Source organism: Mixophyes fleayi, chromosome 6 (genome assembly GCF_038048845.1).
Source record: "Mixophyes fleayi isolate aMixFle1 chromosome 6, aMixFle1.hap1, whole genome shotgun sequence".
In the NCBI taxonomy this organism is placed as follows: domain Eukaryota; kingdom Metazoa; phylum Chordata; class Amphibia; order Anura; family Limnodynastidae; genus Mixophyes; species Mixophyes fleayi.
Genome location: NC_134407.1, coordinates 177,613,574 through 177,640,230, shown reverse-complemented (window position 1 = coordinate 177,640,230; position 26,657 = coordinate 177,613,574). Strand labels below are relative to the sequence as shown.

The 26,657-nt window shown below is 39.1% G+C and overlaps 1 protein-coding gene across 1 annotated transcript in view; it reads right to left on the bottom strand.

Moving 5' to 3' along the window:
• WNK4 (WNK lysine deficient protein kinase 4) overlaps positions 1–26,657 on the bottom strand; it is a 161,546-nt gene that overhangs the window by 45,462 nt on the left and 89,427 nt on the right. Inside the window, exons 5-8 of the mRNA XM_075177399.1 lie at positions 4,074–4,162; positions 1,811–2,030; positions 707–1,064; positions 155–294 (exon numbers count right to left, since the gene is read on the bottom strand). Coding sequence (XP_075033500.1) covers positions 155–294; positions 707–1,064; positions 1,811–2,030; positions 4,074–4,162 — 807 coding nt within the window. The remainder of the gene's footprint in view (positions 1–154; positions 295–706; positions 1,065–1,810; positions 2,031–4,073; positions 4,163–26,657) is intronic.

Genomic DNA, 26,657 nt, shown 5'->3' with positions numbered 1-26,657 from the left:
GCTCCACAATAAAGTTTCAAGTGGTGAACATGAGAGGTACTAGTAATAGCATACCCATGTTTTATTCTGCTAAAGTTTATCAACCTTTTAATCTGAAATTAGGCGTCCTATGATGATAATGACATTACATTACTTCTATCATATTTCTACTTACCCCAGGAAAACATATCTCTGGCTGGGTGCTTGGGGGACTATTGGCATCCTCTTGCGAGGCGTTACTTGAGGGTCTTTGGGAACCATCCACAGGCTCCATAAAACCAGAAGGACTGAGGTACCCATCGGTCTCACAGTCCGCTGCATGACAGATACAATTATGTTACACAAGATGAAACGCTCAGCTTGACTAAATTAAACCTGATCCCTTGTTTAGTACAGTTATGGCTGTGGATTGAAAGGGACTGTTGACCAAACTGAGTTAAAGTTTGACAAAACTCTACTTCCTGGAATGTCTTGTGGATACAGTCTGGTCAAATTAGTTTCAGTTAGCAGGACATTATCAAGTACCATTAAACTATTCTCCACTCCAGTCTTTGAGGGCCAGCAGCGGCCAATTGTTTTTTTTAATTATATGGTTAATTACAGCTGTGACTAAGTGGCCTGAAGCCTTTTTGTTATTGAGCCATAACAACCCTCAGTTTACAGTTAAGCAGTAATGTATTTAAATACATATGATGATCAATACAGACGAGTACAAGTTATTGCTTACATGTAGCAGAAGAGTAACACGTGTGTCTGTAGTTGAAGAGGTGATGCTGATCAGCCTCTGGTTCCTCTGGTTCAGGCAGGAATGTAGCACGGCTCACAGATTCTGCAGTGTCTGAGTTCGCTGGCAGGGAGGTAGATCCAGGGGTGACATCGGGGGTGGATGTTATGGTGGTGGACTCTGGACCTCTCAGCTGCTCAAGGAGTTTAAGGATATTTTGTTGCTTTTCCTCCTCCTTCTTCTTCAGCTCCTCCTGGGCATGTCTCACCTTCTCTCGCTTCCTCTTTATGGCTAATACTCGGTCTCGGATCGCCTTTGCCACAAGCTTGTAGTCAGCTTCACAAACAAAGTTAAGCACCACCTGTGACAAATACAAGTGCAGAAAGAGCTATAGGTGTATATATATATATATATATATATATATATATATATATTTATTTATTATATAATATATATTTTGTTTGTTTGTTGCTGTTTTTTTTTAAATAAAGTATAGACATATTATGCAATGAGATGAGATGAAACAGTAGTGTCCAGTTGACCAAGAGAGGGGGAGGGCAGTACTAAAAAGACTTTCACAGGGTAATTGATTTTAATCTATTGTCGATACATTAACAATTTATGGTAGAGTCAATGAAGTTTTTACATTACTAAGTTGCTAGATATAAACTTATGAGATGATCAATAACCATTCTTCTAAACAATTAGGGCTTTGTAGTCTTCACAAGGCAAGAATTGAATTTGACTATCATTGTATCTGACTACATGAATAGCTCACAATGTTGGCAAAATACATAGCAGGGGACTGACGTTTTAGCGATTACTAAATCTGAAAGCTAATTTCAGTGGTAAATAAAGACCATGTAAGGTGAAAGACATAACAAAGCCAACACACTCCGTTAGCTTATATACATTTTGCCTTGAGATTGCAAACTATTTGAGGTTTTTCATTCCTAATGTCTGATGTTTGTGTAAATGTCAAAAATCATGTATTTGTTATAATGCCCAGAGTGTATTATTTACTCTGTACAGTGCTGCTGTGGTTGTTGGCACTTAAATAATAATAATATAATAATAATAGTCACATGGCTACGGCCACACGCTTACCATCTCCTGAGCCACCTCTTCTGCAATATCTTTGTAAAGGTCAAACAAGAACTCGATAGCATTATTATCTTTGTATTTGCCGTGCAGCTTTTTTGTATCATCCATCCGCAGCCAGAGTTTCAAGGCTGGTTTAACTCCGTCGTCTTCTTCTGCCAGTTCAACGTGGACCCCGGTGTCCTCCTGAAAGAAGGAGTGTTCCAATAGGTCCTGGATGGTGTATCTGTCAATATCCATAAACGTTCAGCCATTACAATTTAGTTATGCTGTTAAATGCTGTTTGTAACATTTAAAGCTACAATGTTAAGTAATCAAACACTGAATGACACAACAAGTTTTGTATTTAAATATTCCGCTTTTACGTTGCCATTTTGCAAGTGCAGTGCTAGAAATAAATAAATAAAACAAGGGGAGCTTGCCCCCAAACCCTCAACCAGCCCCAGTGCTAGACAGCCATCATAACATGGAAATGGCAAATGTTGAGTCATCCAGGGTCAATGCTACCCTTAGGTGGACCTAGGATGACCCCAATTGGCGCCAATGGCTAGGGGGCACATAAAACACTAAATGAGTGACATCATGTCACTCATCCAGTGATCTTCACGCCCATGGCAAATGAGTGCCAGCCACTTACCTGTGACGCTGATGACTACGATGTCACAGATAAGCACCACAGTCCCAGTATGAGGAGCCAAGGATGTTGCCCCCAAGGTATGAAGCAGATGGGTGGTGGCGGTGCTTCCAAGGGGGTGTGTAAGTGGGAGGAGCGCTTCCGCAACCCCAGGGCCTGCACCGGCCCTGAGGTCACCCTGCTATGTAAACTGGCCCTGAGGCCACCCTGCATGTAAACCAATCCCTGGCTGGACTACGATGGATCAAGAAAGAAGGAAATAAGCTATTTTTTTTATATATAAAGTGGTGAACAACAGTTTGGGTGAGTCGTTTATTCATTTAAAGTGTATTTGAAACTGTTGTTTATGTGTGTGCTTTTTGTGTTTCTTATTTTAGTACATGGATAGGCAAAGGCAAACTTGCCTTTACAAGCCATCGCCGCTTTAAATTTCCTCTGCAAAGACGGCGATTTTCCGGCTACTTGCAGAAAACGGAACTTAATACATTTACTCCCTGGGGTTTCAATGTTCAAAACCTGTCAGTCCAGGGGTGGGGCCAGTAGGGCTTTTCACCACAGGGTGGTTAGACCCTGGGAGGTACATCACTCTAGTTATTGTGCCCCACTCGTCCTAGAGAAGCAAACTCTGCACTCACTGGCCTATGACTACTTCACTATACCAGTGGTACATCATGTTTGTGATCTTCCTGTAACAGTGGAAATAAACCCAGGCTGTGTAGCATTATTACTTAATATTATTTATTTTTATTACACAGTGTACTGTGTTTTGCCCCAGTGGATCAAATATGATAGTGGAACACTTAAGGCCAAATCCCACCACCAAATATATAACGATGTAGAAATTTTGCATAAATCTTTCTAACATCTTCAGGGGCGCATGCAGGATTTTTAGGGGGGGTTCCCCCCCACCCTAAAAAACAAAAAAACCCCAAACCACGAGAGAGCTGCTGCGCATGCGCCCGCGCATGCACAGCAGCTCCGTTAGGCAGCACTGTACTATACAGCAGCCGTTTTTTTTTTTACATTGTAATCTTTAAGAGGGGTTTTAGAACTAGCCTATTGCGCCCTAAATAAATACAGCTAACATGCTGCATTAATGAGAAGTGGTTTGCAATCTTGTTTTAACAGATGTCAGTGTGCCTTAACAAATCATGGCCACCTGTCCCTTATCTAACTCTCAGTAAAGAAACACTTTAGATACTTCAGAATTAATGGAGAAGTGTATCCAAATTTCATATGATTAGTTATTATTTATGTTACTTTTTCTGATGCCCTATTGTTGAAATACATCACTTACGAATACTGTTTTAATATTTTTGCTTCTCAACATTATGATTTTCCCTATTAGTAAAAAGACCAAAGGAAAAAAAAGAAGGAGGGCATACTTATTAAACACTGATATACATATTCAACCACACAGAAAACACATGTACCTAATTTTCCATGACAGAGTCTTGAAATAAGCATGAACTGAATATGAAAATAAATGTGATTAAAATATACACTGAAGTTAAACCTTTGTTTGTACAAGACCAACACCCTAATCGTTACTCCACACCTCTCGCGAAAGCCCCTGAGCAGCCATTGTCATGTCTTCAGGTCAGTCTAGTACTGATCTCCTTGAGGTGAGCTTACCTTTCATTCTTGTTCATGCGTATACAGCCTTCGATGATCTCTTTAAGCTCTGGGACTTTAACTTTATAGAAACTGTCTGGCTTCATGCCCTGTGGAGAATGAAAAGAAACACACGTCAACTTATGAAGGTTTGGCCAAGAGAAGCTCTGTACAGCTCGCCTGAAATAGTAACGAGCTAACCTCCAAGCTGGGCACACAGACTTAGGGTGACCATAAAACAGTGCTCAGGTTAAACACTACTCGTTCTGATCTATATATAAGTGTGAAGGCCCAAAACATCACATTCTATCAATAGACACATAGTATTCTATTCTCGTAGCTCATTATTTTATAATCATAGTATAGTAAAGACTTTATAAAAGCTTAACAGTTCTCGTTCCCCAATGCACATATCACCCATGATAAAAATGTAAACATATATTTGTATACCAAAAGTATATACAAGCCGTTCAACAAATAAACTATTTTTAACTAAATATGATATTTGATGCAAATGAGTTTTTGTTTGTACTCAGTATGGTCTTTGCTGTTGAAAACCCCTTTTGTAACATTAGTCCTTGGTTGGGTAAGTGGTGCAGGTATGACCCTCTAAAAGCCAGCTGTGTAACTAATATTCCGTTGGTTTATTTGTGTGACATTGGGGCTTATTTAATAACAGTGCGCTATCTGCAAAGCTGTATTGTAACTCTCAGCAGCCAATCAAATGTTGACGTTCCTTTTCAAAATTATGTTACAAAAATACCAAATATAACCTGAATGGTTGCTGCTTGAACACTATTTTATTAAATAACACCCATAATGTTTCTACAAGGAAATGCCCCCCTTAGATAGGTTTTACAACATAATGTATTGCAGATCATGAAAAGCTTGAATATTACAACTGCATTATACCACTACTGTAAGACACATCAGGTGGCCACTCATTGCCTTTACTCTCGTGTGTTGTAGCACGTTTTGTGGCAAACAGAACTGAGAAACATGTAGCTTAAAATATACATGTATTGAAAAACAGTGCAAAATGTTTACCACTATTGTTTGTCACTTTCTTACATTTTTCAGTAAATAATATAAAAGACAAAACACACGACACCTTAGCAAGCATACTGTGTACACCCAAATAATTAACTCATGAAAATGATTACAGAAGTATGTTAACCTCTTATGTGAATCAAAATATTGTTCCATTATTTGAGTGAAAATATTAGGTTTGAAACCATGGTTTATTTTAATTCAACCTGCCAACCTTTTATTACTATTTGCTTACTGTTGACATATAGGGACAATACACTTCCTGACATGACAATACCACTGAACATGATGTTTTCTTATTGTATTTTGCACACTTCACTGCAATGACTACCTACTCCTTTTATTGTTAATGTATTACATTTATTGGTTTATACAGTGGATTCCACCTTCAGTTAATTAAGAGATCATGGGTCATCTCAGAGCACGCCGATCGAAGGGGAGGAGGGGTCCACAACAGGGCCGTCTTTCCCATTGGGTACAATGGGCAGGTGCCCGGGGGCCCTGCAGCCCAGGGGGGCCCGTCTGAGGCAGAAAAAAAAAAGAACCTGTAAATAAAAGAAAAAGACAATACTTACCTCGCGGTCAGCTGGCGATCCGGCTCCCTCCATGGTCTCCTCCTCCATCGCGCTCCGCAATGGATGTCGGGCGGGCGTGATGACATCACGCCCGACATGCACTGCGGAGCGCGACGGAGGAGGGGACCATGGAGGGAGCCGGATCGCCAGCTGACCGCGAGGTAAGTATTGTCTTTTTTTTTTTTTTTTTTACTACCTCCGACGGGCCCCCCTGGGCTGCAGGGCCCATATATATATATATAATCATTTTTTTTTGCATATATATATATATATATATATATATATATGGGCCCCGGTGCACTGCTGTGCCCGGGGGCCCAAGATGTTCTTAAGAGGGCCCTGGTCCACAACAGATTCAGGCTGGTGCGACACCTGCACTTTATAAGTGTATTTATTAAATGTAAGCTGAGGCTTCTCCACTCCAGTTCTGAAGTATCTGGCATGGGCAGATGCAGGATTTTTAAGGGAAGGTATTCCAAATAGATGAATTCGTAACAAAGCAAAAATAAAACATAAAAAACACACACACACATACATATATATATATATATATATATATATATATATATATATATATATATATATATATATATATATATATATATATATATATATATATATATATATATTATTGGGTTACAGGGCAATCTTGTATAGTGTTTTGATTCATAGACCCAGACTCCATTTCTGGTGAGTCTGCAGGGTTGAGATGCAGAGCTGTGTGATATATATAAATATTGTATTATAGGATTAATAAAGTAGAGGATCCTATAATAGTATTATAGGATCCTCTGCACACAAGGGGGGTTTCTGGAGAACCAGAAAACCCCCCTGCGTGCGCCCCTGCCTGGTTATGTTTTCAGGATTTCCCTCTGTGGGGAAAAATAGATAATTGTACAGTCAAAAATATGAATTAATCTCTGTGTGATAATGAGAATCCAGAAAACATGACTGTAAGGGTACTCTGAAGACCAAAGATGAGAAACACATACAAAAATGTATCAAGCATGCATTTCTTAAACAGTAGTAATAATAACTGAAAGTGGGTCTCTTATAATACAATATTTTGTGACTATCCATGTTCTAAAGCGTTCATCCATATCATTTACAGTAGGAAGTTAATTGTCCCATATATATTATTATTTTTTTTGGTAAATATCTAATTGCTGATATGTTCCTGAAACGTTAACGTAGCCTATGTACTGGTGAATATTATTAGTAGCTCTTTTATATTATATAACTTGGATTTTAGCGTTAATGACTCTTTCAATATTAGCCATAGTCTGTGACGGATCTTGCTTAGCAAGTAATATATTTTTATTTTTATACTGTTCTTAAGTAAGCTACTTCAAAATGTAATAGTATTATGAAACATATAAAACAACATATGTACCTTGTTTGGTCTCTAATCAGAATTAAATGTAATTAAATGTAAGGCAACTACAGACCCAATAGGCTTTATTTATCAGTACAGCCCAGGCCTATAATCCTCCCCACAGCCATTCCCTCAGCGCCTGACGAGGCCTGTGTTATGTTTCACATTACTAAATGTATATTATCTGCACCGTAACCAAGACAACGCTTTGTAACTATGGGCATGTGCAAGGCAGCTGGAGTCTGAAGCCGGTTTATTGTCCTAATTAATTTAGTGCTGAAGTGTTAAATATACAGACAGATCTGCAGAAGCACACTGGTCTCTACGTAAAGTTTTGCACTTAAAACATAGATCTGATAGGAGGCATCTTAAAGGGAATTTGCCAGTAAAATAGGTTATAATCCCTTTAACTCAATTATTTATCTTCAAGGGTTCACAAAGTAACATCTATTTATCTTCCACATTTCTACATCGTCTGAACACGTTTAAATCCTCAGACACAAGCACCATTTTGCTCCGTTAATGGTCTGGTGCGTTGCACATAGCGTTCAGCTCTGTGCAGTTTCAGCCTGTTTTCCATGAGGTAACTTGCTTTATGATCCATTACCTGATGGAAGACAGACCAACACAGCACATGCCTACATCCTTGTACAACATCATTTAACGCAATCAATTGTTAGCGGTGTAAAATAGTGCATTTATATAAGACCCATTTAGTAGTAAGTTCTTTCAGTTATTACTATTTAAGAAATGCATGTTTACTATCTTTTCTCTCTCTAGTCGTGTGTATCCCAGCTGTGGTCTTCAGGTACCCTCACAAGTCATGTATTGAGGATTGTCATAGATCTCACTGTCTAATTATCGCTTTTTTTTTTGCCAACACTAAGAAATCCTGAAGACATAACCAGGTACCTCAGGACTGAAGAAACGCACACCATGTGGGTTGATTCTGATTGGACATCAATCTATTCCAAGTTACCAACACTAATCAGTTATTTACTTCAGATGCAACAAGTCAATTGGAAAATCAAAACCTGTGCCCTGGGTAAAGAGAGGCAAACTGGAGGAATGGTAGTACTTACTTTATCTTGAATTAGCCAGACATAATTATATTTTCTTCAATTTACAATACAAATACATAGCTGCAAACCACAGAAGTGAGTCAGAAATATAAAGCAATGTGTTTTGTGTTCATGCCAATAAATTTATAAGAAGGTGGAAAACTATATAGTTAGTATAAATAGAAGTGCTTAGTTCTCTGTACAGCACTGCGGAATTAGTGGCGCTATATATATATATATATATATATATATATATATATATATATATATATATATAAATAGATGATGATAATGATGATTGCACCCTGCTGAATGCAGCTTAGAAGACTAAAAGCCACATAGATAAAATAAAGTATACTATCCAAAGCCAAAAACACCAAGCATTTAACATGGCATGAAAGACATTGTGTCACAGATAATGTTGAAGAATATAGACGCTATGAAAAGAATGTCAATTGTGGGGCCTGTGTCTCACTTTTGCTGATCCTTTGGACATATCAGTCTAGAACTCAATAAGTCATTTATCAAATGGACCTTATTCACAAATACTGTACCTTTATTTCCCGCTCTTAGCTGTCTCTGTATATTGTCAGCTTGTAAGTGATGTGTTTCCACCATTTTAGCCTATATAGTATATACAGGCTTGCATGTGTGCAAAGTTCTACTAAGAGTGTAAAAAAAATACCATTAATGTCTGTTGTCCTCAGCAATAAGGCTTTGCACTATACATCAAGGGCTTACCCAAAACGCAGATAAGATTTGGATGGGGAAACCTATTTAACATGCATGATGGCTGTACATGTACCGCTGCAATATTGCAAAACTTTTTTTGCTACTGCCATCTCCAGATGCTGATAACAGATTAAAATTATTATTGGAATAAAGCATTTTTGCCATTGAAAAGTTGAATGGTTTTGAAATTTTAATTTTTTTTTAATCTAGTTTTGCACAATTTATTTTATGTCTAATCAGTGGAGCTGAAAACTAAATTCTGCACAAACCAGCTACCCAGGTCACACATATGCAAAGTGGTGCGCTAACCCTTACCCATACCTAAGTTTGCTGGGACAGCTTAGTAACGCCCAGCTGTCCTGGTGACACTTTATTGATAATTTGCAGTGATAAGTGATTTTTTTATGCTGAGATTAAGTGGTGATAAAGAAATCATACTTATCATCTCATAGGGCCTGATTCATTAAGGATCTTAACTTAAGAAACTTCTTATTTAAGTCTCCTGGACAAAACCATGTTACAATGCAAGGGGTGCAAATTAGTTTTCTGTTTTGCACATAAGTTAAATACTGACTGTTTTTTTCATGTAACACACAAATATCAACTTTAAATTCCAGTGTACAAGTAAGCTATCAAGTATTTGTGTGCTACATGAAAAAACAGTCAGTATTTAACTTATGTGCAAAACAGAATACTAATTTGCACCCCTTGCATTGTAACATGGTTTTGTCCAAGAGACTTAAATAAGAAAAACTTCTTAATTTTAGATCCTTAATGAATCAGGCCCATATTGATCAATATGCCCTCTAAATTTCCCATAATTTTCAGTCAATTGACAAATAATAAATATATGGGTGAAGTAATTTGTCATGTTGAACATGCAGGGGGTTCCAAAAGGAAATTAGTTACAACATTGGGTTCAGATAAAGCATGGTTTTTGCTATACTAATTTATCCTGACATTCTTCATGCTGCTACAGACCACTGACTTCAATAAAATACTAATCTTGCTTAAATTTATCAACCACTCTTTGCTCTGAATAGGGTTGTCAATAAAAAGCAGGTCTCAAAAGCCACCACCTGCCCCAAAGTTTCAGAAGTTAAACAACAACTTGGTCGCCCGTGGCTCACAGCCTGGACATTAGTCACCTGTGAGAATAAAGAGAAGAGTTTATGCAACTTTGAGCTCTTTTTACTTTTTCTGTCACAAGTTTTCGATTCTTAATGCTTAAGAAATAATGTAAACTAGAAAAGTTTTACGTGACAAGAATTGACCTCTAAATTCTCTGCACCTTACTTGGCCTCAGATAATTCAGAGAACAGCACAGTCAGTACAGGCCCTGTAAACAATATTTTTTAGCTCTCTCTATGGTTTGTTTTCTCTGGCAACCTGAAGCTTAGAATGAATGCACAGCTTGTGTTGCCCTGGTTAATAGCGTGGTTCATGGATTCCGGAGCAGGAGATCATTGGAGAGTGGGAGGGAGTGTCGAGAGCTGCCTACTTGTTGATGCAGGAAACCATAACAGAGACATCAGTCTACCTACGCCTAACAAAAGTAGTGGTGCCGATTTTACAAAGATCAATACGCTGATCAATAAAAGAACATTTGTCTTCTGCATATAAATCTCTTATTTAAAACCAAAAAATTGTATATATCTTGATATTTCTTCTACATACTCATGTATACCTGAAAAAATGTATATTACCCAAATTATATGATGTTTTTTATAAGACGATGAATGTATCTGGTCATCTTGGATGCCTTTTCTTTCATGGGAGAAGTAAGTTTATAACTACATACCAAGACTTTTACAACACATATAACATTTCTGATGCTATTCTGCCCAAGTATTTAAAAACCAGCAGCACAGTAGCGTAGTGGTTAGCACTTCTGCCTCACATCACTGGGGTCATGAGTTCGATTCCCAACCATGGCCTTATCTGTGTGGAGTTTGTATGTTCTCCCTGTGTTTGTGTGAGTTTCCTTTGGGTACTCTGGTTTCCTCCCACACCCCAAAAACATACTAGTAGGGAATTTCGACTGTAAGCTCCAATGGGGCAGGGACTGATGTGAATGAGTTCTCTGTACAGCGCTGCTGAATTAGTGGCGCTATATAAATAACCACCCAATATTTAATGTCATTTTAATACAGTTTTTTTGTATCACACAAAACACTAAAGTTCTTGGACCTCATTTTTCCAATTGTGGCATTGATACGCATGTAAACTGCATTGAAAACTGAGACGGGCACAGGAATCACTGACAGTGACACATACAACACAGGACCTGTGGGTGTGTCAATATTTAACACAGATAAATCCATCAGAATCTGGTTCATTCCAACAATTTTACCCTGTTTTGATTATTAATTCCCCGCAAGATTACATATAATTTACAGAACCTAATCAAAGATATGTTTTTATTTGAATGTATATTTTGCAACTAAATTATAATAATGACTGTCTTTTCCCTTGTTATTCATGAAGTGCCAACATACTTGAAGGACACCTGTAGCTTACACACAGTGGAGGTAGACATTTCGGAGTTCCCAACCAATTTTCATGCAGGTCCATTTATTTACTAGATCCCTTGATTGAAAGAGGGAGCCTCCTTTACTCTGAGTTGCTTTCTAAGATCTCCTGGGTCAGAATAAAAAATAAAAATAAAAAATGCTTACCTAACATTGTGTTTTATGTGTCACTGTCAGTGATTCCTATGCCCGTCTCAGTTTCCAATGCAGTTTACATGCTTAATCTTAACCCCATAGTTCTAACTTTACTCATGTATTAAGTCTAACCCTTGTTTTGACTACAGACCAAAGTGTTATCTAAGCCTATGTCTAGTATAAGCGTGTACCAAATTCTAAAAGAACTCTGATATTTTGTCTCAAATTCCTAAAGTAAATTCTACCTTGATGAGGAATATTTGAATGTTAACAACTTAGCCAAGTTATGGTATGGGAGTCCCTCCCCTGGGACCTCTCCTTGGTGCTGTTGGCGTTCATGATTCTACAAGGTCCCCACAAAAGAGGGGCCGCTGTGTGAATAGACTGCTAGTCCAGTCCTACGTTTTGCATTGTCGGCCAATGATATTTGAGATCCCAGATCAATAATACTGGCGACTTTTGGCGTCATCAATGACGAGAGCAGGAAGCAGTGCCGACACAGTTTGGCTTGTGGCCTACTCAAGCATCAAACCCTGTTTTGTGGAGATACCATATGACCACAAATAGCACAGGGAAGGGGGGTTCTGTGCAAGGGACCTCCATAAATCAATTAAGGGAGAGCAATGGGTAATGTTTCAAAACTATAACGTTGCATTTAAAATGTATAAAGCCCTCACATTGCATCATTTAAAACTTGATACACCCTATTTTAGGGCTACAACTGCAAGCTACCCCTTGAATTTGTTTGAGGCCCAGTAATGTGATTTCTGCTCCGGGCCCATGTCTTAACGCTACCCTGCTAGACCTGCCAAGGAAAGGATTAAGAGGTCATTAATCTTTACACAAATGTTATATATATTCTCAATGGTTGCACTGCAGTTAGTTTATATGAATCCTCCAGATTTTACTATGTAGACATGCAGAATGCATGTGAAATAACTGAAATCCAGACATGAAGCCTATTTCATTTACTTTACTGATCTGGTAACACTAATCAAAGCTAACTGTGTATTGGTTAATAGGACTTTCTGTAAAACATACCATACACAACACACAAGATGACACTTATTTTGTCACTACCTATGTGAGATAGTATGATTAGTAAGCTTTCCAGGAAATAATGACACTTAATACGGCTTTCAACTGCAATTTTGAAGATGTAACCAGGCTGCATGTTTGAACTGGCTCTGACAAGCTTCAATACTTCTTAGAATCAAACTGTACTAATGCCTAAGACATGTTTAAGGGATAATGATACAAACATATCCTAATTAGAATAATGTATTTATATTATTATATAACCATTTTTGTTACTATTGTTTTTTCATATTTTTGTGAGGTTTTATTCTAGCCTGAGTTGAGCGTTTGATAATCTCTTGTTAACCTTTGTATTTAGTATTTTAAAGAAATTGCACAAGAAGCACACATTAACCATCCATATGGTCCACTGTACCCAGGGGACAGTGATCTGTTCCTCTTTTAAACACTCCAACATGACCCCTTCCAGTTGAAGTTACCTGGGATGAGTTTTGTGTTTGCTCATCAATGAATGAATTCAGCCCATGTAACTGCTACAGTAAATTAAGTAAAAAGTTGGGGGACAGAGTATTTTGTACAGGGAGGAAGGGGTCAGGTTGGAGTGTCTGTGTTTTTCTCACTTCATACCCCACATAACTAAACTAAGCTGAAACAAAACTGCTAACATTTTATAAAGAAGAAATGGGACAAAATAACCCTATCGTCCAAGCCATGGCCCTGATCCACCAACCAAAGCCTGATCTGTTCCTCTACATCAGTGGTCAGGGAACAGGGGTAAATTACCCCAAATGGGGTAAATATGAAATTCCTGGGAGTAATGCTGCTGATTCACATGCTGTCAGTTGGATTGTAGACCCCTTCAAATGTGAAATTGCGGTTGTACCAGAAGAGCCTCAAGGGTTGGCAGAGGCACTTCTTGAGCTTCGATGCAATAATGAAGCACGTATTGCATTTGAAAACAAAGCAGATCTGTCATATTTTTGGATGTCAACAGCTGCAAAGTCATTCAAAATTGCACATGAGGAGGCAGTCAAAAAGTTGCTGCCTTTTGCAACAACCTACCTTTGCGAACAAGGATTTTTCACTCTAACGAACATAAAAACAAATCAGAGAAATCGATTGGACGCTGAAAACTGTATCCAAATTGCTACGACATCAAAATGCCCCAATATTGATGCTCTCGTATCAAAAATGAAACAACATCATTTCTACAAAACCTGAAGTTTTGAAGTTGAAGCTTTCAAAGAAGTTTTGAATAGATTCAATAAAATTTTAAATTCCCAATAATTAATAATATATGATTTCCTTCCTTTCAAATCAAGGGGGTAACGTTGGGGGGCGTAATTAAATATATTTTGGGTAAAAGGTAAAAAAGTTCCCTGACCCCTGCTCTACATCCTCATTTTAGCTCAGCCACACCCCCCTTCTTTTGAATCCTAAAATTGTGACTGTCTGCCACAAACAGGTCTAATTGGAGGTATGGCTAAAGGACCATTGTCATGAAATAATCTATTGTTTAATATATAGGGATCTTCCTGTTATAAAATGTCAAGATAATGGTTTTCTATGTTTTATATTCCCTGGGTAGTCCAGTGTGTTTATAAACAAGTCTTCTTTCAATTCTAGGGCAGATGTACTGCTTAAATCATGATGGGAAAGGCCCTTTCCACCTCCATTTCTTGCACAGTTACTTTTCTGCAGGCTGTGGGATGTGTATAATAGGATTTACAGTATTGTGAAGTACACCCTCTTTCAAACCTCTGTTTTTACATATTAGGACATATAATTAACAATCATCTTCTCCTCACCGAGTCCTAAAATTTGTCACAGCTCCCATGGGACAAAAAACACATAACAAAATTTGTTTGTTATTAGTTATTCAACAAAACATAAGCCAGCATGACGAAGTAAAAAAATAAAAAAAAGTGAAAAAGTTGCACAACGGGATGTCTGGTGGTAGCAGGTTCCCTAATGTCAAGCAAGGTATGCTTTGTAAGAATAAGGACGCATTGTCTAACAGATCCCTGGGTTTGTAGGAAGTCTGGAGGCCGCGGTCCTCACTCCTCAGATCTGCCCCTTGGAGTGTCAAGCCAGAAGCCAAAGAAAGTGTGGCAGTGAACGGCAAGTACAAGAAAGGTCAAGCAAACCAAGGTCAGGTCACTGGAAGACCCATGCATATTACTAAGTCAGAAACCAGAAGAGAGTCAGGTGAGCCAGGTCAGGAACACGAAGAGGTCAGGGACGGAGTGAGAAAAAAAAAAACGGAGACAGAATAATGAAACCAGTGGGAAAACAAGTTCTGGAGCTAGATATACATAATTCTTTGGCACTAACAGTGCACAGAGTGCTGTTTAAATATGCATGCCTGATTTGAATCAGGCAGCCTGTTGACATCGCCAGCCAGCTGACTGCAACTAGAAGAACTAGGAAGTGCCCATGTTGTGAGGCAGAGCAGGGGCAGCATGGAAAGAGAAAAGAGAGAATGCCGGATGCTAGATCCGGTAAGTAACCACCTGACGTTGGGTCCGGTGGGTGACAAAAAGTAAGTAAGTGCACCACACAATTCAGTAGCTTGTAGAACCCCTCTTTTAGCATCAATAACTTGAAGTAATCACATAATGAAGGAAATTATCATGCTCTAAAATCATATTTCAAGCATTCTGGTCCTTAAATCATTGCTTCAATTCATTGAGGGCATTTGTCCATAGCTCTCTTAAGATGCAACCACAGTTTCTCAGTGTGGTTGAGGTCTGAACTTTGACTTGGCAATTCCAAAATCTTAATTTGAAAGTGGGTATACCTAATTTTTCACATAACTGTATATTGTATATATGTATTATAAGTTTGGTCTGGGCTGGATTCAGAGTGTAACGCAAGCGGAAGTGAAACTTGTGATTGAAAAAGTCACACGTGTGTATATGTATGTACACCGTATTCAGAGTAGAAGATCTATCCAGGTCTGAATGAGTAGCGGAACCATACGCTTAACAACAGACACACTTCAGACACTTATGTCCAACTTGCAAACATGTACAAAGTCCTTTTATGTTATATGTTACGAGTGCACTTGCTATGAAGCATCATTTAACCTAGCTAATACAGCAGAAGCAACTTCCCGACATGTATAGAAAAGCAAACACGTTACAACATGCTCTGCAAATCCCAATCTATGGCAGAGCAACTACTAAAGTCTCAATAAGCATCTGTGAATCATTCTCAAACCTCTAAATATAAACGGTTCTCTATTTCTGATGTTTGTCATTATCTTCATCTGCTACTTGCACCCGCCCCTGACCACCTGCACATAAGACAGCTTTTTCAAATGTATCTGCGATGACGTCCTAGGTGTAAATTCATCAAGCTGCGGGTTTGAAAAAGTGGAGATGTGGCCTATAGCAACCAAATCAGATTCTAGCTATCATTTTGTAGAATGTACTAAACAAATGAAAGCTAGAATCTAATTGGTTGCTATAGGCAACATCTCTACTTTTTCAAACCCGCAGTTTAGTAAATATACCCCCAAGTCTGAATCAGTTTGCGAAATGCTCAAGCACGCCCTCACTGTCTACGTTAGAACACCCCTACCCTCCCTTGTCATACCTCCTCAGGCGTAAGGATTGGTGAGTGCCAAAAAGTCGCAGGTCGATATATCTGGTGTTGCGTAGTGCGCTTTCTGAGCATGTGTAGCGCAAAAAAAAAGGCAAAGATACGCTATGTAAACGTACATACATCTCGCCCTGAAACAGGCCCTCTGTGAATACATTTACAGCTGTACCCCTACATGCATTCATACAGCCTGGCTGTGGCAGATAATGGTGGACAACATAGTAATGTCTTGTCAGTGGTCCTGGGCCCAATAAGGAAGACACAAATTATCTTTGCAAACATGCATCAGATAACATTATGTTATTAGGGCAACAGCGCTCACAGCTGTTTTTCACCTCTGCTATTTGTATTACAATGACATTCTGGGACAATGTTGAAATTACCACTAATGTCCAAATAAACAAAATCAATGTTTTTTTGTTTTTTTTAAGTAATATGTACTTTGGGCAATTTGAATGAATTGCACAATTACTGACGTGTCTTTTTGGCTGGTTCTACAAAATGTGCACTCTAAATGTAAAGACTTTTATGTTTCCATCACATTTGATTTACTTCCAAGATTCTTTTTTTCTTTCTTAATGCATGATAAATGACTCTGGTTTCTGTGTGTTCTGCAAAAAGTCTGAAATATATGTGGTTGGATATTGCAAAACCTGCAGCCATACACAGCTGCAGTTAGAGGGCCCTGTATGCAGGTGTGTGGATCATTGGGGACTAATTAAAATCTGATAAAACAAAGAACGCTGTCTCTGTTCAGAAATCTCCCCTGCTTTTCATTTCTAGTCTTTTTAGAAATGTTTATCATTTAAATCTGCTTTCCTGCACTGAACGTTCCAAACCTTGCTGACCCTTTCCTGCATTCCAAATATGACTCCTTTAGCCGTGTTTACAGCTCCTGACACCATGAAAGGCTTTCGTTCAGATGTACCAGTGGGTAATCTTAGGTAAATGACACTAGAAGAACTGATTATAAGGATGTCCCTTATACAATGAAATGTAGACTTAAACTGGTTACATTTATGCCATATCCAGAATCAATTTGTATCCATTCCCTACACAGAGGGATCTCATCTACTCTATGCAACCACTGTAAAATGTGTTGGATTTGCGCTGGTGTAACCCGATAGTCTAGCTAGTGCATCTGAAGGCGCACACCTAATCTCAGGTCTTGGGAAACACCTCTGCAAACTCGAAGTGCACCTCAATGTGTTCAGAGTCGTACAATTTTTTGGAAGTGTACTGTGTAAAAATGTAACGGTCACATAAAAGTCCACCTACCTACCCCTTCAGTACCATCCTCAATTAAATAAACTTTTCTGTTTACTGCTAAATATTGCTGGGCTTAACCTCATATATATTAATCATAAAAGCAAGGGGACCTCAAAACTGCCTTTATTACAAGTGGCAATTTTGTGTGTGTGTGTTTGTCTATCGCTTTTAATTATATTGATTGTATCACACCTGGAAAATGCACTTCTCCACCAAAATGCAACTTGGAAACGCAAAACACGTTCTATTAAAAGTATAGAACACAACCCGATCCATAGCAGCTTTGAGCTAGTCCCATAGGAAATAATGCCACTTAGCAGCACCACCTACTTTATGTCATTAATAATTGCACTCTGCACAAAATCTCTTTTTACCCTGTTCCACAAGAGTTGCTTTACTAGGAGAGCCTTCACTCCACCCAAAGCCTCCTCTCTGCCTGTGCCAACTGCTGCTTCTCTGCAAACATCTAGCTCCATAGACCTGTGTGGAAATCATGGTGTGCTTGTGCAAACTGAGGAAAGTAGACACGTCAACATGACTCATTTCATTCATGAAATATTTGTCTGCACCAGAACTTAGCACTTATCCTTCTCCTGAGTTAACTCAGGGTCAAGTGAATTTAGGAAAAGAGTAATTGCTAAGTTCTGAGACGAACAAATATCTCATAGATGGAATGGGTCAAATCAGGGACTGGTTGGAATGGGGGGCAGAGAGGCATCTGCCTACCGGGCTGGTCCCATAGAGGACTACCTTGGGCTGGGTCACTGGACCCCCTGCATTTTTTGAGACTTGCCCCCCAGGCTGAAATTTGCCAGCCCTCCCCTGGGTCAGATTGAGGTCTATTTGTACTGCACTGCATGATATGGGGCAGAGATTAACTTCAAAGTAATTAACACCACCAGGTGGGGGGCAGGACTTATTTAATACCTGTCATGATAAGCCCTGCCCCTGCAGAAAAACCACTCCCACATTGATGTTAATTCTTTTGATGCTGATACCTGCCCACGATCGGCCAATATAATGCACTGCTCATTCCCACCAATGTTGGTCTGGCTAAACAAATTTACTGCAAGGGCCTCATTCAGGGTCTCTTGTTAAGTTTAATGTAAATTGCATACAATACTTTTTCTTTCACTTCAACGAAAGTACAAGCGAACAAGGCAATAGTTACAAAAATAGTGGTGTGTACGTATGCTCAGATGTAACAAAAACCTATTATACACCAAAAGCAATATGCTTGGCTGATAATCTTATGCACATGTGATAATCAGACAAACTGATTTTCAAACCTGCTTGATCAAATCAAACTAATATTTAATAATGCAGATCTGACAGCTGGCTGCTAACGCACACATTGATACCATCAACTTTACAGGCTGCTTTTTGTACTTTCAGATTTGACTGCCATCAAATCATCCTTTCAACTGAGTGAATCTGTCAAGCGACACTCATTTGAGGAGATGGAAGTCTGTACGGTAGTTTCTCTTAAACTCCTTTGTATTTAAACCAGCTCATAAGAGCTGCATACCAGGGGAGGGCTGGCAAATTTCAGCCCGGGGGGTCAAGACTTGACTCAGTTGCCTATTTTAAAGGAAAAAAATGCAGGTGGACCAGCCCAAGGTAGCCCACTATGGGAGCGGCCCTGGGGGCAGATACACCCCCCCCCCTGCCCCCCAGCCCTCTAGCCCAGCCTGCCCCTGCTGCATACGTTGACACACTGTAGCAAAACCTGGATATGGATTTTAAAACACAATAAAATCTGTACATATTTACCAGAAATGTAGTTGATGCTGAATTGAAAATGCATACTCAGAGAGACACTATGGGGGGAATAGAATTCCCCCAGAATTAGTGCGGCGTTATTACAGTAATTTTAACCCGGCAAAAACCTGTTGGTTAAACTACCGTAATAACGGTAATTAAGCGCATTAAGCGCATTATTACCGTAATAATGCGCAGGCAGCGTTACTTTTACCCGTAATGCGGCCAATTGAAGAACCAAAATGTCAGTCTAAATGCAGGCAAAAAGCTCTTTCACCGCTTTATGCTATTTAAGAAAGTGTTAACACTGGAGTAACCCCATTAATGGTGGTTACTTCTGTCCCCATAGACGTTTATGGAGACTGCAGCACTCATCAATTCATTAAGTTGTGAAAAGCTTTGCTTTTAGCAGCAAAGTAACGCCATCCTGAGATAGTGTTACCTGTCTTTTATAATGGGAAACAGCTGAAGCCTCTCTGGGTTCGCTGGTTCCCGCAACCTGTGGAAGTGCTACTTACATGTGCAGCGCACTTCTTCCATTCACCGACAGTGGTAGGCTGCCAGTAAACAGTACAAAATATTCATGGAGGAGGGGGGTCTTCTCTGGAGTCTTAGAGCAGCCCCAGCATTGTAAATTACAATGGTATTTTATTATGCATTGCTGCGATTTGCAGCACTACACATTTGCAGCGATGCATAATTGATGGCTATCACGTTGGGATCATAAAAAGACCCCTACATAATATGTGAACAATTCTAGCATACGTGTACATGAGAATTTTTTAATTGTCATGTTCCTTTAGGGCTTCTTCAAACCAATCTGCATTTATAGCACATTTACGTTAATAAACGCACATAAAGCATACATATCTCATAATATGTCAGTTCCTGGCAGCAGGATAGGGGTGTGTAGTCATGTCATGATAGGGGCGTGACCACAAAGTGCCGGGGGCGTGACCACACCCGCAGAGGATTGTCTAGCAGTGTACAGCACTAGGCTACCCATTAGCTACCTTCCTTCTCCCAACATTAGCACCCGCGGGACAACCATGTCCCTGGGTGGGACAGCAGGATAGAGCCCTGTTGAAATTGGGATAGTTGGGAGGTAGGAACAAAATAAAAAAAAAAGGACAAATAAAAGTCAATGTTGCTGTCCCTACCACGGCATTCTAAAATCTGAATATTGCTTTTAAAATTTTAGAATGCACCATGCCCTATTTCTCATGAGTGAACATGCATCACCAGTACAATAACTGTATTAGTAACATCATGACACATGGAAAGCGCACATAGACCTTGTGTGTACACACTATCCAAGCAGTACTTGCTTTCATGTGTTTTTATCCATTTTTCCTGCGTATATTTGTAAACACACCCTTAAAACTAAAGAACTATTATGCTCAAAGTGATCTTTATTTTGATATAGATATGCCCAATGGGCACACTCTTCTATTGATATATGGTATATAATCTTAATAAGTAGAATAATAATAATCTTTACATTAATAAATAAATCAATATGACAGTTTCCACTTTTCTTAATACATGCAAATACGTAGACATAAGTGTATAATACATTTGTCCATATGCTTCAATGAGTTTCTCCAAAAAAATAAACAAACATCTTACAGCCAGGGTATGTTTTCCCCATAAATGGTACAATATGTGGTGTGATGGCTGAATCATATTACGTTACCATTACCTCTTCTTTTGTATCCTAATTACTGACTAAATCTCTGCCAGTAGCAGATTAAAAGATTATCTAAAGATTCTTCAGACAAGTTTTTATTTTTCCATTGGGTCTAAATGACTCCTCGTTAAAAAATATAACAAGTCACTGTCCACCATTCCCACATTATTAACAATTACCAATGTAAAGCTTACCATTGACATTAAACTGCAATACAAAATACAGTTTCTGCCAATGCCAATTCCAGGAGCAATCAGCATTAGACTGGTCTTCACTGTTCTCTTTTCAGTACCAGGAAAACTCATGTTCATTGTACTGCAGGCTATTAAGCTGATTACATCAAAATACATAGGCTTTATGTTTCCATTCCATTAATAAATAATTGCAGCAATGCCCAAGGGCTAGTTTGTTTTGGAGAGGATTTGGAGTGTATCAAGTTGGCGTTTGCCAGGGGAACCCCTTCAATGCCAGTTTGGAAAGTGAGACAAAAAATAACTGGCTGATCCATTCAGCACCAAAGTATCTAGAAAACAGACACAGTAACATTGCTGAACAGCCCGAACAGCCGTTAGACTGAGCAGCCCGGGTGCCCGATGCCCCCCTGCCCCCCGGTCCAGCCCGCCCCTGGCTGTGGCATCCCACCAGTCAAACTGCAATATTCACACATCAAGAAGGGCTCAGTTAGAGGGTTTTTTTAATGTATGATATACATTATTGTACGTCACACACTCGCAACAAATATGTGTACATTTACGACAGTAACTCACATAACCATGCGTTACAACAGTGGTATGCAGAAGAGCATCTCTGTACGCACAGCATGTTAAAACCTGTGGATAGGTCCTCAGGTAACCCTTAACAGTGCATGTTTTCCATATCTCCTTGCTGGAGCACAGGTGTATTCATTACTGACTGACACATTGTAACAGATCCACAGGTGGTATAATTAGAATGTGTCAGTCAGTAATGAATACACCTGTGCTCCAGCAAGGAGTTATGGAAAACCTGCACTGTTAAGGGTTACCTGAGGACTGAGTTTGGGAAACACTGGTCTAATGGATACTTCCATTAGGACAACCCTCCATGTCACAAAGCACACGCTATCTCAAGCTTGTTCCACAAACATGACAAAAAATTCAGTGTACTCCAATAGCCTTAACAGTCACCAGATCTCAATCCAATAGAGCAAATTTGGGATGTGGTGGAACAGCAGACTCACAGCTTGAATGTGCAGCTGACATATCGGCAGCAAAGGCATGATGTTATCATGTCAACATGGATCAGAATCTCTAAGGAATGTTTCATGCCTTTTCTGGGGTGAATCGAGATCGTACCCAGCACCAGAAAGGTGTAACTAATAAAGTGTAGCCACTGAGTGTGTGTATACATACACACACACATATATATATATATATATATATATATATATATATATATATATATATATACACACACACATACATACACACACACATACATACATATACATACATATTAACCACTGTGTTGATTTGCACAAGACAGCAAATTCTCAGTGTAGGTTGGGGTATATTTTAGGGCAAGGGCTGTGTCACACACAGTATGAGTGCTGCACTTTACCAGCTAGAGAAACACTAGTTCCTCCCCTGTCACACGGGAGCGATTAAGACATTACCATGCAGGGTAACAAAATATTTCTGATCCCTATAAAGAAAGCAGTACCTGTACACATTGTCTTCCATTACAAACACATGATGGAAATAGACACAGGCCTCCCAACTTTTATACATCATGAATTTGGAAAATCAAGACAGTGTGCAAAGATATTGAAGTCTTACTATGGATCAATTACACTTTAAAATCCCTCTGTTGACAGTACCCTTTTTATGTTCAAGTGACTGAATTTAACGGAGCCTAGACAGAGGAAATAGCAGTCATAGGTCCCGGCTCAATGTGAAAGATATGTACGAGCTCTGTCATGATGTGGGAACGTTTACATTTTTGGGTATTACATGACACCATATTACATTGAATCAGCGTGTTTTTAGATATATTAATTCTTTTACATATAAGCCTGGCATACACAGGTCAATTCCGCTGCTGGGTGACAGCACCACTTTATAATTTGGCCACACATGTGTATTGTAATCACACAGTTCTCAATACCCATAATGGTGCATCTTAAATCAACCCAATGGGAAAAAAAACTATATTAATGGATTTTACTTAAAACAGATTTAAGATGCATGTCACAGCAGGGGTGCATACTCAGCGAATTCCAGCTTCTTGTGAAATGCAGGTTTACAAGAAATTGTGTTTGAGAGATAATTGTTATCTGCTCTCCATACTGTGTAATCAGATCCCAGCATGGTCTCCTCATACATTAATGCAAGGTTAATAAAATCAGGCTCTAAGTAATCAGATAATAGTCAGTATTGTGTTTGGCCTGGGCTATGTTCTGCAGGAAGAGAGGCTGTGCTGTGCTCCTGCAATCAGACTCTTGCTGTGATTGGAGTAAACACAATTCATGCACTAGGATGAGTAGAAAGATGGAGATGGCAGAATTAGGCTGGTGAAGGGAGCGGTTTGGCACAATAAGACCATGAAAATTAATTTTTGGAGGTAAACAAAAGGTTAAAAGTATGTGCAGGTAAGTGCATAGGTAAAATAATGGTATGTCCCATAAATTCCACAGCTTCTAAATGTTCATTATTTGTAAGATCACTGTTCTTGAAAATGCCTATGACTAAAAGAGACCATCTGGATAGTAGCACTTCTCTTGTCCTGCATAGAGTAATAGCTTTAGATTTATCACATGTGAATATTTCAAATGTAGTAGAGTTTTTTTTATGATTATATCCAGCTTATCATTCATCATCATCATCACCATTTATTTATATAGCGCCACTAATTCCGCAGCGCTGTACAGAGAACTCACTCACATCAGTCCCTGCCCCATTGGAGCTTACAGTCTAAATACTTTAACATATACACAGACAGAGAGAGACTAGGATCAATATGTTAGCAGCCAATTAACCTACTAGTATGTTTTTGGAGTGTTGGAGGAAACCGGAGCACCCGGAGGAAACCCATGCAAACACGGGGAGAACATACAAACTCCTCACAGATAAGGCCACGGTCGGGAATTGAACTCGTGACCCCAGCGCTGTGAGGCAGAAGTGCTAACCACTTAGCCACTGTGTTACACAACTCTAATGTTTGCCACACACAGGGCCCTCCGACTTAAATATGACAGATGTAGAAATTCTGTACATGGACTGACAGGGATTGGTGTGTGCCTACAAGGTTCAACTGCTAAAAGGATTTTTGAGCTTGCCAAGAATTTATACGATTGATTTTGATCTCATAGTGCTCGGACATGCCTATCATTTGGCAGCTGAAAAAGTGGGATAAAAGGCAAATTATGTTGATATCAATACTGATATGGGTGCTTCTGTGGCCAGCTTTAGCCTGCTCTAAGCTGGGTGCACATCTATGTAATTATCGTGCAGATCACGTGAGTCCCTAGCGTTTGTTCAGATATTGCACTGGAGTGCGTACGCTCCCACGGTCATGTTTTATCGCACCAAAACACATTTCATCTGATGATTTGATTTTCTAACCTTCCCAAAGATTACAATAAACGATGGAACGATGTCTTTTCAGCAGATGGTTATGAGAGATCTGTGACGATTTACCGTCACTGATCTGAAGGTAAATCGTGTAGGTGTGTGCACATAAATCTGTATGCTCATTTGATTGGTGAAATCGTTACAGAAATTGCATTTGAAATAAGACTGCATAGGTGTGTATGCAGAATTATACTAAGTGTGTTATATGTGTATAGATGCACTTGCCCGGTAGCAAAATATTTTTAAATGTTGGTAAATATAAAAAGCTTGCCTCACCAGAAGTCAGTCTATACCTTATGCATGCTCACTTGCTTTATGTCAGTGTTTCTCAACTTGGCCTGGTCTCAAACATTCTGGGTTTAAATAAAGCTGTGTGAATTTACTCATTCAGCACATGGACAACTGAACCAATTAAAATGTGACTAGGTTACTTTATTCCACTCCCTGACTAAATTATCTTTTGTAAATCTACCTCACTGCGTTGATCCCATTCCTGTGGCACAGCTTGTGTCCATCTTGCTGGTTATCTCTGCCCTTCAATTTGATACCCTTGACATAAAGCAGCCATTTTACTCTCCTAAAGCACAGTACACTGTGCAGGGAACAAACCTTTCGTTCTCCGCTTATCTGAAATTCTTATCAAGTCATTATGACAAGCTTACATTTTCCATTAGAAAAAAATCCACTGCTACCACAGCATCAGTGCTTCCTGGGAATATGCGTTATGTTATCCACTTGCCATTTTAATCAATTTCATATGAAACAAAACTAAACAAAATTGAATATATATTTTGGTCATCATAATTTAAGTAAATCTGACCCTTACACAGCTATTTTGTTCGCTCAACCAATAATAAGGATACTCAATGTGTATCTCTACAAAATGTATTAAAATGACTATCATCATCATCACCATTTATTTATATAGCACCACTAATTCCGCAGCGCTGTAGAGAGAACTCGCTCACATCAGTCCCTTGCAGTCTAAATTCCCTAACATACACACAGACAGACACAGATTAGGGTCAATTTATCAGCAGCCAATTAACCTACCTGTATGGTTTTTTTTTTGGAGTGTGGGAGAAAACCGGAGCACCCAGAGGAAACCCACGCAAACACGGGGAGAACATACAAACTCCACACAGATAAGGCCATGGTCGGGAATTGAACTCATGACCCCAGTGCTGTAAGGCAGAAGTGCTAACCACTATGCCACCATGCTGCCCAATGAATAAATCCATTTGGGATTATAGTTCAAAATGACCTACATGTTAAGCTAACTATTGGTTCCAGAAATGCCAATGTTCTACATTACATTACAGCTGTATCCTCCCTCTCCATTGCCATAGGTCAGGGGTGGGCAAACCTGTCCTCAAGGGCCATATCCAGTTCATGTTTTTAGGATTTCTGTCTGTAGAAACAGGTGGGATTATTACTGACCCAGCCAAATAGATTAACTCAGCTGTACATGATTAAAGAAATCCTAAAAACATGAACTGGATATGGCCCTTGAGGACAGGTTTGCCCACCCCTGCCATAGGTGATGCATGCAAATAGCATAGGATGGAGGGAAGACCAAGTCAGAGACAGACATTGACAGCAGAACCTACAGGTCCATCAAGTTTACTATTTTTGTGGGGTTTTTGTGGTTATTTTATTTTTTCTCTTAATATTTTCTAAGCCTTTACAATAACAGTATATTTGTCCCATACATTCTTAAATTATTTTACTGCATGAGTCTCCACCATAACTGCTGGGAGACTATGTCATGGGTCTATTACCCCTACTGTAAAAAATGTTCCTTATTTACCTTTCAGTCTTCCACCCTTCAATTTTTTATTTTGATTAATACTGCATTTCTTTCTTATGCACCTCATTCACCATTATAGTATCCTTATCCTTCTCTGATTAATTTCTACTTTATTAATGTCTTTTTGTAGTTAGGTATTCTAATGGCTTATCCCACTGCTTGATTACGTTCATATAATGTGAAACGATCACCCCACTGTGCTTTTACTCTGCTGCTCCTGTCATTACATAAATATTCATTGTGCTTTTGAATTATTCCACATACATGTTTGTTGTCTCAAATTTAAAATCCTACAACTTAGTCCATTCCTCTATTTTTGTTTTAATGTTTAACTCATTTTGCACCATGAACCTATGCTTAA